We start from the raw sequence: 12,452 nt of genomic DNA, 5'->3' as shown, positions 1-12,452 counted from the left end.
GTCTCCCACATATAAAAGTACATCTACATATCATTCGAACGCATGTAAATTGGTTCCATATTGTGCATTTTCTAGATATATTTTTTTTCTAAGCAAAATGACATGTTTTACCTGAATCGACATTGATAAGAAAGTTTTGTCAGTTTAATACAGTTTGCATCTTTCTTTTTCACAGGTGGTACAGGCTGGTGGCCTATCGTTGCTTCACTTGGTGGCTTCACGGGAGGCTCGGATACCGCGTTCGGAGAGTAATACCTGCCTGTGCGGTACTTGCCATTAGACAACATTTCCCCAGTGACAGTGGACAATACCGCGGGTTTTCCCTCGATGTCTTGCAACCTCAAATTTACAATGTGTAATTTTTATTATTTATGTTTATTTTAATTAAAATCTAAAATAAAGCCCAACATATATTTTAACAATGGTTGTTTTGATTTTTTAAATGAATATAGTGTGTCTCTGTTGAATGGCCTTCCATTGCCTTGTCACACCACATGTCTCCGGCCAGCATCCTCCCTCACGCTGGCCGCCCACCTTCAATCCACATAACCGTTGAACCCATATATGCAGCAGTCATACATATATTATTTTGTGGGTTGGCATGAAGCGTTGGCAATAAAAAGCCGTTCGATTTTATTGATACAAAACATGGTTATAGGTAAATAATAAATATGGTTGATCATAATAAATCCTCTTTTTGGGCACCGGGTACAGAGATGACCCCCATATATTCTCCTGGGAGGGTGAGGTATTTATAAACTCACCCCCCTGCCTTCCATGTAGTAGATCCTGCAGCCATCCTCTTACATTCAGTTAGATGGCCTCTCCTTGGTGAGGCCCTGCGGCAAACGGGTGTTGTCTGCACGACCACCGCCCCAATCCACCCCCCCGCCCTATCAAAGGCTGTTCGCACCGGGGTACTTGTGCTGCCGGCAAGTGGAGCTGTCAGGGAGCGATAAAGACCAAGAGGTGCCAAAGACCATGTACACTTCAAAGTGGTCTATAGAGCATGGGCTGTTGTTCCCATGTCTACCTCCAGACCCCGTGTCTCCTGCCAAGCATCCCCCCTCGCGCTGGACGCCCCCCTGCAATCCACATAAGTGTGTCTGCATTCACGAGTCTTCCTGTGTCTTGTCTGCACGACCACCGCCCCAATCCACCCCCCGCCCTATCAAAGGCAGTTCGCACCGGGGTACTTGTGCTGCCGGCAAGTGGAGCTGTCAGGGAGCGATAAAGGCCAAGAGGTGCCAAAGACCATGTACACTTCAAAGTGGTCTATAGAGCATGGGCTGTTGTTCCCATGTCTACCTCCAGACCCCGTGTCTCCTGCCAAGCATCCCCCCTCGCGCTGGACGCCCCCCTGCAATCCACATAAGTGTGTCTGCATTCACGAGTCTTCCTGTGTCTTGTCTGCACGACCACCGCCCCAATCCACCCCCCGCCCTATCAAAGGCAGTTCGCACCGGGGTACTTGTGCTGCCGGCAAGTGGAGCTGTCAGGGAGCGATAAAGGCCAAGAGGTGCCAAAGACCATGTACACTTCAAAGTGGTCTATAGAGCATGGGCTGTTGTTCCCATGTCTACCTCCAGACCCCGTGTCTCCTGCCAAGCATCCCCCCTCGCGCTGGACGCCCCCCTGCAATCCACATAAGTGTGTCTGCATTCACGAGTCTTCCTGTGTCTTGTCTGCACGACCACCGCCCCAATCCACCCCCCGCCCTATCAAAGGCAGTTCGCACCGGGGTACTTGTGCTGCCGGCAAGTGGAGCTGTCAGGGAGCGATAAAGGCCAAGAGGTGCCAAAGACCATGTACACTTCAAAGTGGTCTATAGAGCATGGGCTGTTGTTCCCATGTCTACCTCCAGACCCCGTGTCTCCTGCCAAGCATCCCCCCTCGCGCTGGACGCCCCCCTGCAATACACGTCATTCATTCAAAAACACACCCCTGTTTCGAATTCTTTATAACCCACTTCATATTTCTAATGAGAACTTCTTTGCGCTTTGCTAGTCAACCCGTGAAGGTGCTGGTTATCTGCTCTTCGTCTCTGTGAACTTCCGTGACCACTTTGAGCAAACTCGTCAGTGTTCAACCTGTGAACTGCTCCCTGTTCTACGACAAGAAACTACTCTGATCCCTGCATCTAACTGTTTGTTCGTCAAGGTAAGGCCATGTACCATAATCATTTTGCGTCCAATTTTTTAATTTATATCTATTTGCTAGTAGTCATCAAATTGCATCCATGTTTTCTTTTCGTTCACGACAGTACATGCAAGGAACTAGTCACATGTTCTGAGTTTAGTCAAATTATATTTTTCTATTTTTTTAAAGTTATTGAAATACTTATCATGTGTCATTTAATTTTTTAACACATTGGTATTCATAGAGAATTGTTGATCTTTACTTTTCAGAACTTTCCACAATGCCTGCCTGTTCCATTGGCGGTTGCCCTTCGAAGACCCATAATAAATCTGAAGGTACTATAATGCATGTTTTCCCTAAGACAATAGATCAGATAAGAGAATGGGTCCGATATTGCGGATATCCACCGTCTGAGCTAGAAAGTAGAGTCCTAGAAGTCTTTGCAGACAAGAGGGGTGATCGATACCGCATCTGCAGCAGGCACTTTAGCCCAGACATGTACTCCACATCATTGCTAATAAAGAAGAAAACACCGCGAGCGAGGCGAAAATTGCTCTCAACCGCTATCCCCACTCTATTCGTCCACATCCCTCCACTGGTGAGTCAAGTTTACGGATTTAGCTCTCGGCCTTGCGGTAGTGTGAGTAGCATTAGCTAACCATAATTTCCCCATTTATGTCTCCACTCAATATGAAGGCGGAAGATTCTCCATCCGTGTCGTTATTGCAGTCATCAGCCACTTCAAGCGCCTATCGGGTAATCTTACTTAGCTATTCTGCCACTGACTTGTTTTAGGCATGTAAATCAATAGTTTTAATTTATCGTGTAATTATTTTACCTAATGGTACACCACAGTACTCGTCCTCTAGTCTTTGTTTTCAGTTATAATTATTGTTATCCAAAATAATGCAAGTACTGCCTTTCAGGGAGATGCTGAGGAGTCCAACGCATTGACGACAACCGTAGATGTCACTCAGATGCTCGAGGTACGTTTCCGGACAGTTCCATCGATGGAGATCATCAGATCTTGCATTCTTGTAGCGTGATTGTTACACACAATGTTTCTTTCGTTTTTAGCCATGTCCTTCTGTCGTCGCCCTCCTATGTGTCTTCTTTTTTCAATATTGTGTTCATTACTAATGAAAGTCCTATGTTTCAGGGAGTCGATGGAGCATTAGTCCAAGAAGAAGGGGGAGCATGCAGTTACGGGTCGGCGCAACAGCTTGCAGAAGTGTGCACCGCAGTTACAGCGTCCCTTGATGTTCTTATGCATTTCGAGGTATGGATACTGACAGTTCGATCAAGCGAGATCATATGACGTGATTACATCCGCTATACTTCCTTCTTTATTAACGCAAGTACTATGTTTCAGGGAGCTGACGGAGCTTCTTCTACAAGAACATCACCCCTAGTAGTTGATGCAGATCTCTGGGTGGTGACACTTCCAACGATGGAGCAAATCGAATCATATTTAGATATCCATTCTTTATTTTAGACAACTCATCAAAGATTGTGCAGGACTATTTAGATGAGCCGTTGACGCCTGCACAAAGTTTATGTTCTTTTTAACAAAATAGAAAACCATACTAATGCAATTACTGTGTTTCAGGGAGTTGCTGAAGCGTCATCTTCAATAATATCATCAATGGAAGTCTATGCGGAGCCCGAGGTATGGATCTTGACAGTTCCATCTAACTAGATCAACAATGCGTGAACTATTGTCGTTTGAATGTTCTACACAATGCGTTCATTGGTGTTTTGCTATTGAGATGTACGTATGGGTATTGGTCCCCAAGTACATTTTGTGTTTTCAATATTATTATACATACTAATGAAAGTTCTATGTTTCAGGGAGTCGATGGAGCATCAGTGAGTGATGGATGTGCTTATCATGAAAATATAGTCGTTGCAGCGCGAGAGGAAGTGGAGACCTGCACACACGAGTCGGAGCAACAGCGTCCAGATGTTGAAGTTCGAGGCAAGAAAGTTTCAAAGAAAAGAAAGCAAAAGAAGGTTAGTGTCCTGTTCACTATATTATGTTGTCTTTCACTGTCAATAGTTCAATACTGTAAGTTGTGTTTAAACTGAACATCCCTTTTCTATTCTGTCCTCTAGTTGCGAGTGGGTGTAAGAACTCGATCTACACAGACAGTGAAGCGAACGAGAGATGTTGCTTGTCAAACCTTTTGGCAGGGACTTCAGACTGGAGATGCATCGTGCCAATGGGAAGAATATGAATTGATTGACAACGGAGCTATACCACCACCAGCCATTGATAGTGAATGTCCTCCTGGTAGTTTGGATGCAGTCGGAGATCAATTCACAGAATCCACACCCGCAAAAAATAAGAGGGCGAGAAAGTTGAAAACATTGTTTTTTTCTCCCATTTCCGGCCAAGGAACAGTTGTTGCAGAAGAGAGTGAAATGGACGACAATGAAACACCATCAATATCACTCAGCATAGCGGAAGACGATATCAGAGATTGTACCTTTCATGTGAGTGACATGTCCTCAACGTTACAGGCCGAACCAGCTGGGATGCAGAGTGACAGTATAAGGAAGGAGGCCAAATTCATTGTATTCGATAGCTGTTTGATGGATATTATTATGATGATGAAATGTGGGCATTGGGTTGGTGGAGAAGTATGTGGGGAGCCATTGATTAATGTGACTCGTGCAATTCGAGGCACTAACCTTAAAATACATGCCACCTGTACACAATATCATCCGTTCTCATGGTCTGCACAACCCATGCTGGGGCAACTGCCAGCAGGCAATCTACTTTGTGCAGCGGCCGCACTTTTTAGTGGTTCAAGTTTTAAAAAGTTACAGTATTTCTTTCAGTTTGTGGGAATCCATTTCATTGCGAAAACTCAGTTCTACAAATACCAAACCGATTATCTATTTCCAGCCATCAGCGAAGCATGGAGAATGGAAAAAATGTCAATGGAAAGTACATTCGCGGGCAAACGCTTCAGGCTAGCCGGTGATGGACAGTGCGACAGCCCAGGATTTTCAGCCAAGTACTGCACCTACCACTTTCAGGACATGGAAAGTAAGAAAATTGTGAGTTCGGTGGTCGTGCAGGTGTCACAAAGTACATCCTCAGTGGCCATGGAGAAAGTTGGCTTTGTAGCATCATTGCAAGAACTACAATCGCGGGGAATGGTGATCGACCTGATAGCCACGGACAGACACGTTTCAATTGCCAAGACAATGAGAGAAGAGTACAAAAATATAAATCACCAATTTGACGTATGGCATCTTGCAAAAACAATCAATAAGAAATTGTCGGCTGCAGGAAAAAAAAAAAATACGCAAGGTATTTCGCAGTGGTCCAAGTCAATCAGCAACCATCTTTGGTGGAGTTCAAAAACATGCGAAGGGTCGTTGGAAATTCTACTGGAAAAATGGCGGTCAGTAATGTTGCACTGCAGCAACGTACATCGATGGTCGACCAATGAACATTTCCACAAATGTGAACATGGCCATTTGTCCACAGAGGAGGCACGGAAGAAGAAGTGGTTGATTCCTTCATCACCCACTCACAAGGCCATTGAAAAGATTGTATTTGATAAAGCTATAACAAGAGATTTGAGGGGACTCACGGAATTCTGCCACACAGGAGATTTGGAGGTGTTCCACAATATGTGCCTAAAGTACAGGCCCAAAAGGTTGCATTTTGGCATGGAAGGCATGATCAATCGGACTCTTCTAGCGGTCTTGGCACATAACCACAATGTTGGCCGTCAACAAAGTAGGACGACCGGAACTTTAGGGAAGCTTCGCTACAATAAGGCCTTCACTAAAAGAAGTAAACAATGGGTGATCAAACCAGTGTTTGAGGATATGCAATATGAGTTTATTGAGAGACTTATCGTAGATGTCCTCGATAGGCACATACATGGAGTGTTGAACGAACCTATGCAGGGGACAACTGCATTGCCACCCAACATTGCCTCTGTTCCATGTCCACCTAAAGCAGAGCTCATTGAGAAATACACATCACGGTTTAAATGATTGTAATTTGATTGTCTGTTCTCTCGAATCTCCTCATGTTGCAGGCCCATTGCATACGTGTAGCTATGTATTAGGTGTAAATAAAAGTCATTGCTCAGTGTACATGCAATGTGTCTCTCCACCCTCGCCCCTCCCTTCACCGTGCAGTAGTGCGAACCACCCGTGTGTCACCTGTGACTTTGCTCTCAAGTCTCCTCATGTTGCAGGCCCATTGCATATGTGTAGCTATGTATTAGGTGTAAATAAAAGTCATTGCTCAGTGTACATGCAATGTGTCTCTCGAACCTTGTTGATTTGCGCATTAAATTAACCAAACAGTAATATAAATCATTTTTACAAAAATTATAGAATGTTTCCGTATTACAAACACATTGCCGACCCATAGGGACAGTAAAAAAAAAAAAAAGGCACGCAGACAAGATGCCCTTACACTAACTGTAGCTAGCAAACTAGAAATGTCTGCTCGCTCACAGTGAAGGTCAGCTGCTTTGATGTTTTGCTCGGGTGGCGGAACGGCCCACGACCCAGTATAAGGTTCTATTGTGATTTGACCTTGACAGGCCGGGACCATCCCGAAAGACTAAGAAAAGATAATGAATAAAATTTCAGAAACGAAACGATGAGCCACGTTCATTAGAATAAGTAACCTCGGCATAGAAGGAGTGGTTTTTCGGTTCTGCCCTACACAGAGAGAAAATGGAAAATGCAAATATAATGTAAGTAACTTTTGATGAGTTTATACCGCAATTTAATTACTATACAGTGGCTTTATAGACGGGTTCAGTTGTACTTGTTCGTTCTATGTGGCATATTGTTTTCTACCCTTTCTTGAGAACCATCTCCGTTTACGGAAGCACCTCAAAACCTTCGACTTTGCTTCTGCTTTCTCTCTCCCTCTCCCCTGCTACAACTGGTCCACTGTCTGCGACCTCGGTCCTGGGCCCTTCCACTCTCCACCTGCACTGCCTCCCTGTCAAACCCCTGCACTGGGGGACTGTCTCAGTATCGTACAGCCCCCCCTTCCCAGCACTTGTTCTGCACTTACCTTGCACTTGCCACCAGCTGGCCCTATTTATTTATTATTTTATGCTACTTACCTTGTACTCCCCTCCCCCCCACCCCCTCCCTGCCTCGCCACGCCTTTAAACACTTGTGTACACCCAGTAGCGCTGTCATAACTATGAAATGAATAATTTTAATAAGGATCCGATGGTGAAACTAATTTCATTTTTTATGTTTTTAGGTACGTCGTTCACTACTGTCTGTGTCACGAGTACCAGACACCGGTGGACGGCTTCTACAGCCGCCAGTTGCTTCTCCGCGTGAACAACGTTACCACCCTGACCATTTTATGGGACGATCGCCAAGTACAAGTATGCCCTTACGCGGTACTAACGGTTAGATGCAACATGCCTACCGTTGTGGTGGCCTAGTGCCTCGTTGTTGGAACAGCCATGCGATTATCAGTGCGACCGAAGAGCTTATTGTTATCGTAAACCAACACCCGGTGTACTTCACACGGACATTGCTTCCCTCAAGACGCACTAATTTGGATCGAGAGCAAATAAAAATGCAAATCGCTGAATATTCTATAAACATTTGATGTCCAATAAATGTACTTTGCCAAATGTACAATCTTGCCGTTTGCTTTTAAACCACGGTTTCACATTCCGAATTGTGACGCTGTATTGTGAGATGCTCTAAGACCCGGTGTACTGCACACGGACATTGCTTGCCTCAAGACGCACTAATTTGGATCGAGAGCAAATAAAAATGCAAAACGCTGAATATTCTATAAACATTTGATGTCAAATAAATGTACTTTACCACATTTACAATCTTGCGGTTTGATTTCAAAGTACAGTTTCATATTCCGAATTGTGGCGCGCTGTTTTGTGAGCTGATCTGTGTTGATTTCCGGGGTCTGTGTGGAGTCGCGTAGAAGACGCCTGGGCGCGTTTGCCTACGCAGCACAGTCACGTCACGGGGAGAGGCGGGGAATATGAATGTTTTGATAATGTCAGGCTCAGGGGCGGGGGAATTGATTTAGTGCCGAAATGGCAGGTGAGCCAGGTCGATGGGGCGAAATGATAGGATTATCACAAAATGGAGGCTGATTTCGAGTGCTTTAATGGGCGAAAAGTCGGGTAAGGTCCATAGGAAAGTTTTCTACGATCTACCGATTTATGCTTACAAACACATGGCCGACCCCTAGGGACAATAAAAAAAAATTCCCGGAACTATCCTTTAAACATTCAGCATATTTGTATAGAGTAGTCCCTGTACAGATTAACCATGCATTGACTTTCCACCATCAAATGTGGCTTGAAAACAAAAATGGCCTTCATTTTAAAGCAGATGAAATCGTTGAGGCGTTGAGAACGTTTGTAAAAGGACAAGCAGTTAGAGCAGTGGGATTAAGGTGTCCTCTGGGACACTGCCACGTCAAAAGCAGCTTAGTTGTCTCCTTGGCATCGCGCCCGTGCTCGTGCATTGACAATACATTCTGCCTCTGCCTGGCACCTCTGTCCACCCTGCACTGTCAGCAGCTACCTGCTTGGCTCCAGCGGCCAAAAGTCTTACATGAGCTCCCGGCCACCATAACAAGAACTGGCAACGCCAACAGTTTGGGCTTTTGTGTAGTCATGGGATAGGCATTTTCTAGGCACAGGCATAACAGCTGGAAAACAGAGTGATTGCCTGGGCATACAATGGCAGTACCTGACAAATGCCTATCTAATACCTCAAGCTTTGCCGTAACTTGTTTTTTTACAGGAATTTAGTGCACGGAAGATAGATACAACTCCATAGAAATAACAGTGATAGGCTCAAGTGTGATGTTATCTCTTGATAGAACAAGCTCAGAGAGATGCCAGGAGGATGTGTTTTGGACAGGCAGGGCAGGTAGCAGTGAAAATGGCAATAGGGATTAGCATTACCAGGGGTAGTCAATGGGTGGGTAGATAATCAAACAATGCCCACACGCTGTGCATCCCTCTTCATGTGTCATCTCCCTCCTACCTGCACTCCAACGCAATCGTGTTGGCTTATATGTGCTACACAAGAATCACCTAATAGCCCAAACTAACAAGACTCGGTGATCTACTCCTTTCCGACCAGAAAGGTGGAGAGCTCTGTTTAGGAGATGCCTTTTCATATGGGATAACATACTACACCAAGCCAATTGGCTGTCGGAAGTACAAATTGAGTAAGCATTCGTGTATATTGCAGTCCCTAACTCCTCTAAGCGCTTGAGAGAATTTACAGCATGCATCTGGTCGTTTTGGACATTCGGGACTTAGAGTACCGGAAGCTAGTTTGCCCTTTCCACCTGCCTAGCAATGAGTGCCCACCAACGCATGCTGCTAAAATCGCAGCCCCATCTCCCCGTCAGGTCAGTGGCCTCTACACTGGCAATTCTGCCAACTAGTTGTGCCAATAGCGATATGGATGGTATGTTAAAATGAATGGGAAAATATGTAAGTAATATAATGAATGGAGTGACGCAGGGGAGCCGGGAACAGATGCATCCCCGAGTGTTGCGGATGATGGGGGATGGGACGAGAGCATCAAATCATCACTAGGAGGAGTTCTGAATGTGCAAATAGGAACTATCGGGTAGATGGGTCTGGGGAGAACAGATATTTAACTGAGTGTCTAATCCACAGCCTCAAGAATCGTGAGACGGGGAAACACTGGAGGGCACTTTGCAAAACTGTGTTTTCCTGGTAAAATCACGTCCTCTTGTCCCTCAGTTCCATTAGCTGCCTGGATTAGCAAATAACAACTGGGGAAAATAAGAGACAGACTGAACTAAGGGCAATCAAAAGAGAAATGCACATGAACATTCTTACTTTTTTAGCCCAGATAACTCTGCGAGTCAAGTGCTTGCTGCAGAGATTTTTGCTCAGCGTGCAGGTTATGTTGATATCGCAGCGCGGGGTGTGGAGGGGTGGGGCACTCAGCATTTAAAAACTGATATAAATGAGTGTCATTAAGTAGGGTGACAACAATCCCTGTGAACGACAGTCACGTAACGTGTAACGTGAATTGGCAACATCTCTGGCACCAAGCACTAAAATGTACTACAATCATTGATGAATCCTAATGTGATGTAATGTGTTCGACAGAAAAAAATACAGGTTTAAAAAAAAGAAATGTAAGAATTAGTTTAGAGACCGTTTGCAGAGCAAATACGTTCTCCTGTCAAGAGATTCAGCATAGAGAAGGCAAAAGAAAGAAGGCCTACTGTGCCACTAAAACACTCAGGGGGTCATTCATAGAATTTTGCGCACAAGTGGCACATGCGGCTGGCGCACAGTGTGCGCGTGCGAATGTCTGCGCCAGCCGCGTGCGCTAAAATCCATTTCCGCGCACAGCGTATTCATGGATTTTAGCCTCCCAAACCAGCCGTGGCGCAGAGTGGCGCAGCGACCCTGCAGCAGCGCCAGTTACGCCCCCCAAAACGCCCCTAGTGCAAGGAAAAGCCATCAAAATCCCCAATCCAGCGCAAAGGGCTGCGCTAACCCTGGACCAGTTTACAGGGCTGCCAAACAGCAAACGCCAAGCGGGGAACGGGTATTACTGGGGTTCGGGTGAAGTTTCACACGCGATAGGCCCTGTGCGAGTGGGGTACATGGATAACTGGGTTTTGCATGAAGTCTAACATGCAATTTGAGCAGGGTACGTGTATTTCGGGAGTGTGTGGGAAGTTTCACACGCGATTGGGCCTGTGCGAGTGGGGTACGTGTATTCCTGGGGTGCGTGGGAAGTTTCACACGCGACTTGAGCAGGGTACGTGTATTTCGGGGGTGCGCGGGAAGTTTCACACGCGATTGGCCCTATGCGAGTGTGATACGTGGATAACTGGGGTGCACGTGAAGTCTCACATGCGATTTGAGCAGGGTACGTGTATTTCGGGGGTGTACGGGAAGTTTCACACGCGATTGGGCCTGTGCGAGTGGGATACGTGTATTCTTGGGGTGCACGGGAAGTTTCACACGCGACTTGAGCAGGGTACGTGTATTTCGGGGGTGTGCAGGAAGTTTCATGCGCGATTGGCGCTGTGCGAGTGGGGTACGTGTATCCCTTGGGTGCGCGGGAAGTTTCACAGGCGATTTTGCTGTCAGAGTGGTGTACTGAATTTCAGGGGTGCGCAGGGAGTCCTACACGTGAATTGGCAGTGTCGGTCCTCCCAGGTGTTCCCTCTACACCCCCCACGGCCCCTGCAGGCAGCCCACACCACAGGGGACTACCCTGCACCCCTGGTCATGTCCCACAGGCAGCCCATCTACCATGGGCATGCCCCCCAGCCAAGCCACATGTCAGCTTGCACTAATGATCACCCACTCATGTCCCCCTGCACCCCCACCCCCCAGCAGTCAGGGGTGATTTTAGCAGGGTACGAGTATTTCGGGGGTGCGCGGGAAGTTTCACACGCGATTGGCCCTGTGCGAGTGGGGTACGTGGATAACTGGGGTGCGCTTGAAGTCTCACATGCGAATTGAGCAGGGTACGTGTATTTCGGGGGTGCGCGGGAAGTTTCACACGCGATTGGGCCTGTGCGAGTGGGGTACGTGTATTCCTGGGGTGCGCGGGAAGTTTCACACGCGATTTGAGCAGGGTACATGTATTTCGGGGATGCGTGGGAAGTTTCACACGCGATTGGCCCTGTGCGAGTGGGGTACGTGTATCCTTGGGGTGCGCGGGAAGTTTCACACACGATTTTGCTGTCAGAGTAGTGTACTGAATTTTGGGGGTGCGCGGGGAGTCCTACACGTGAATTGGCAGTGTGGGTCCTCCCAGGTGTTCCCTCTACACCCCCCATGGCCCCCGCAGGCAGCCCACACCACAGGGGACTACGCTGCACCCCTGGTCATGTCCCGCAGGCAGCCCATCTACCATGGTTATGCCCCCCAGCAAAGCCACATGTCAGCTTGCACTACTGATCACCCACTCAGGTCCCCCTGCACCCCCACCCCCAGCAGTCAGGGGCACCTGCCAGCAGGCCCCCACTCATGTCCCCCTGCACCCCCACCCCCCAGCAGTCAGGGGCACCTGCCAGCAGGCCCCCACTCATGTCCCACTCATGTCCCCCTGCACCCCCATGCCCCAGCAGTCAGGGGCACCTGCCAGCAGGCCCCCACTCATGTCCCCCTGGACCCCCACCCCCCAGCAGTCAGGGGCACCTGCCAGCAGGCCCCCACTCATGTCCCACTCATGTCCCTTTGCACCCCCAGCCCCCAGCAGTCAGGGGCACCTGCCAGCAGGCCCCCACTCATGTCCCCCTGCAC

The 12,452-nt window shown here is 47.4% G+C and overlaps 1 protein-coding gene across 1 annotated transcript; it reads left to right on the top strand.

The window, feature by feature from the left end:
* Positions 1-3,053: 3,053 nt before the first annotated feature.
* On the top strand, positions 3,054-7,126 carry LOC138489129 (uncharacterized). Its single transcript, XM_069616765.1, has 2 exons — positions 3,054-4,152; positions 4,255-7,126. The coding sequence occupies exons 1-2, from the start codon at positions 3,982-3,984 to the stop codon at positions 6,157-6,159; spliced, it is 2,076 nt and encodes a 691-aa protein (XP_069472866.1). The 5' UTR covers positions 3,054-3,981; the 3' UTR covers positions 6,160-7,126.
* The last annotated feature ends 5,326 nt before the right edge of the window (positions 7,127-12,452 follow it).

This window comes from Ambystoma mexicanum, chromosome 9 (genome assembly GCF_040938575.1).
Source record: "Ambystoma mexicanum isolate Mex_15411 chromosome 9, UKY_AmexF1_1, whole genome shotgun sequence".
Taxonomy (NCBI): domain Eukaryota; kingdom Metazoa; phylum Chordata; class Amphibia; order Caudata; family Ambystomatidae; genus Ambystoma; species Ambystoma mexicanum.
Note: the sequence above shows the minus strand (reverse complement) of the source record. Positions and strands in the feature narration are given on the sequence as shown.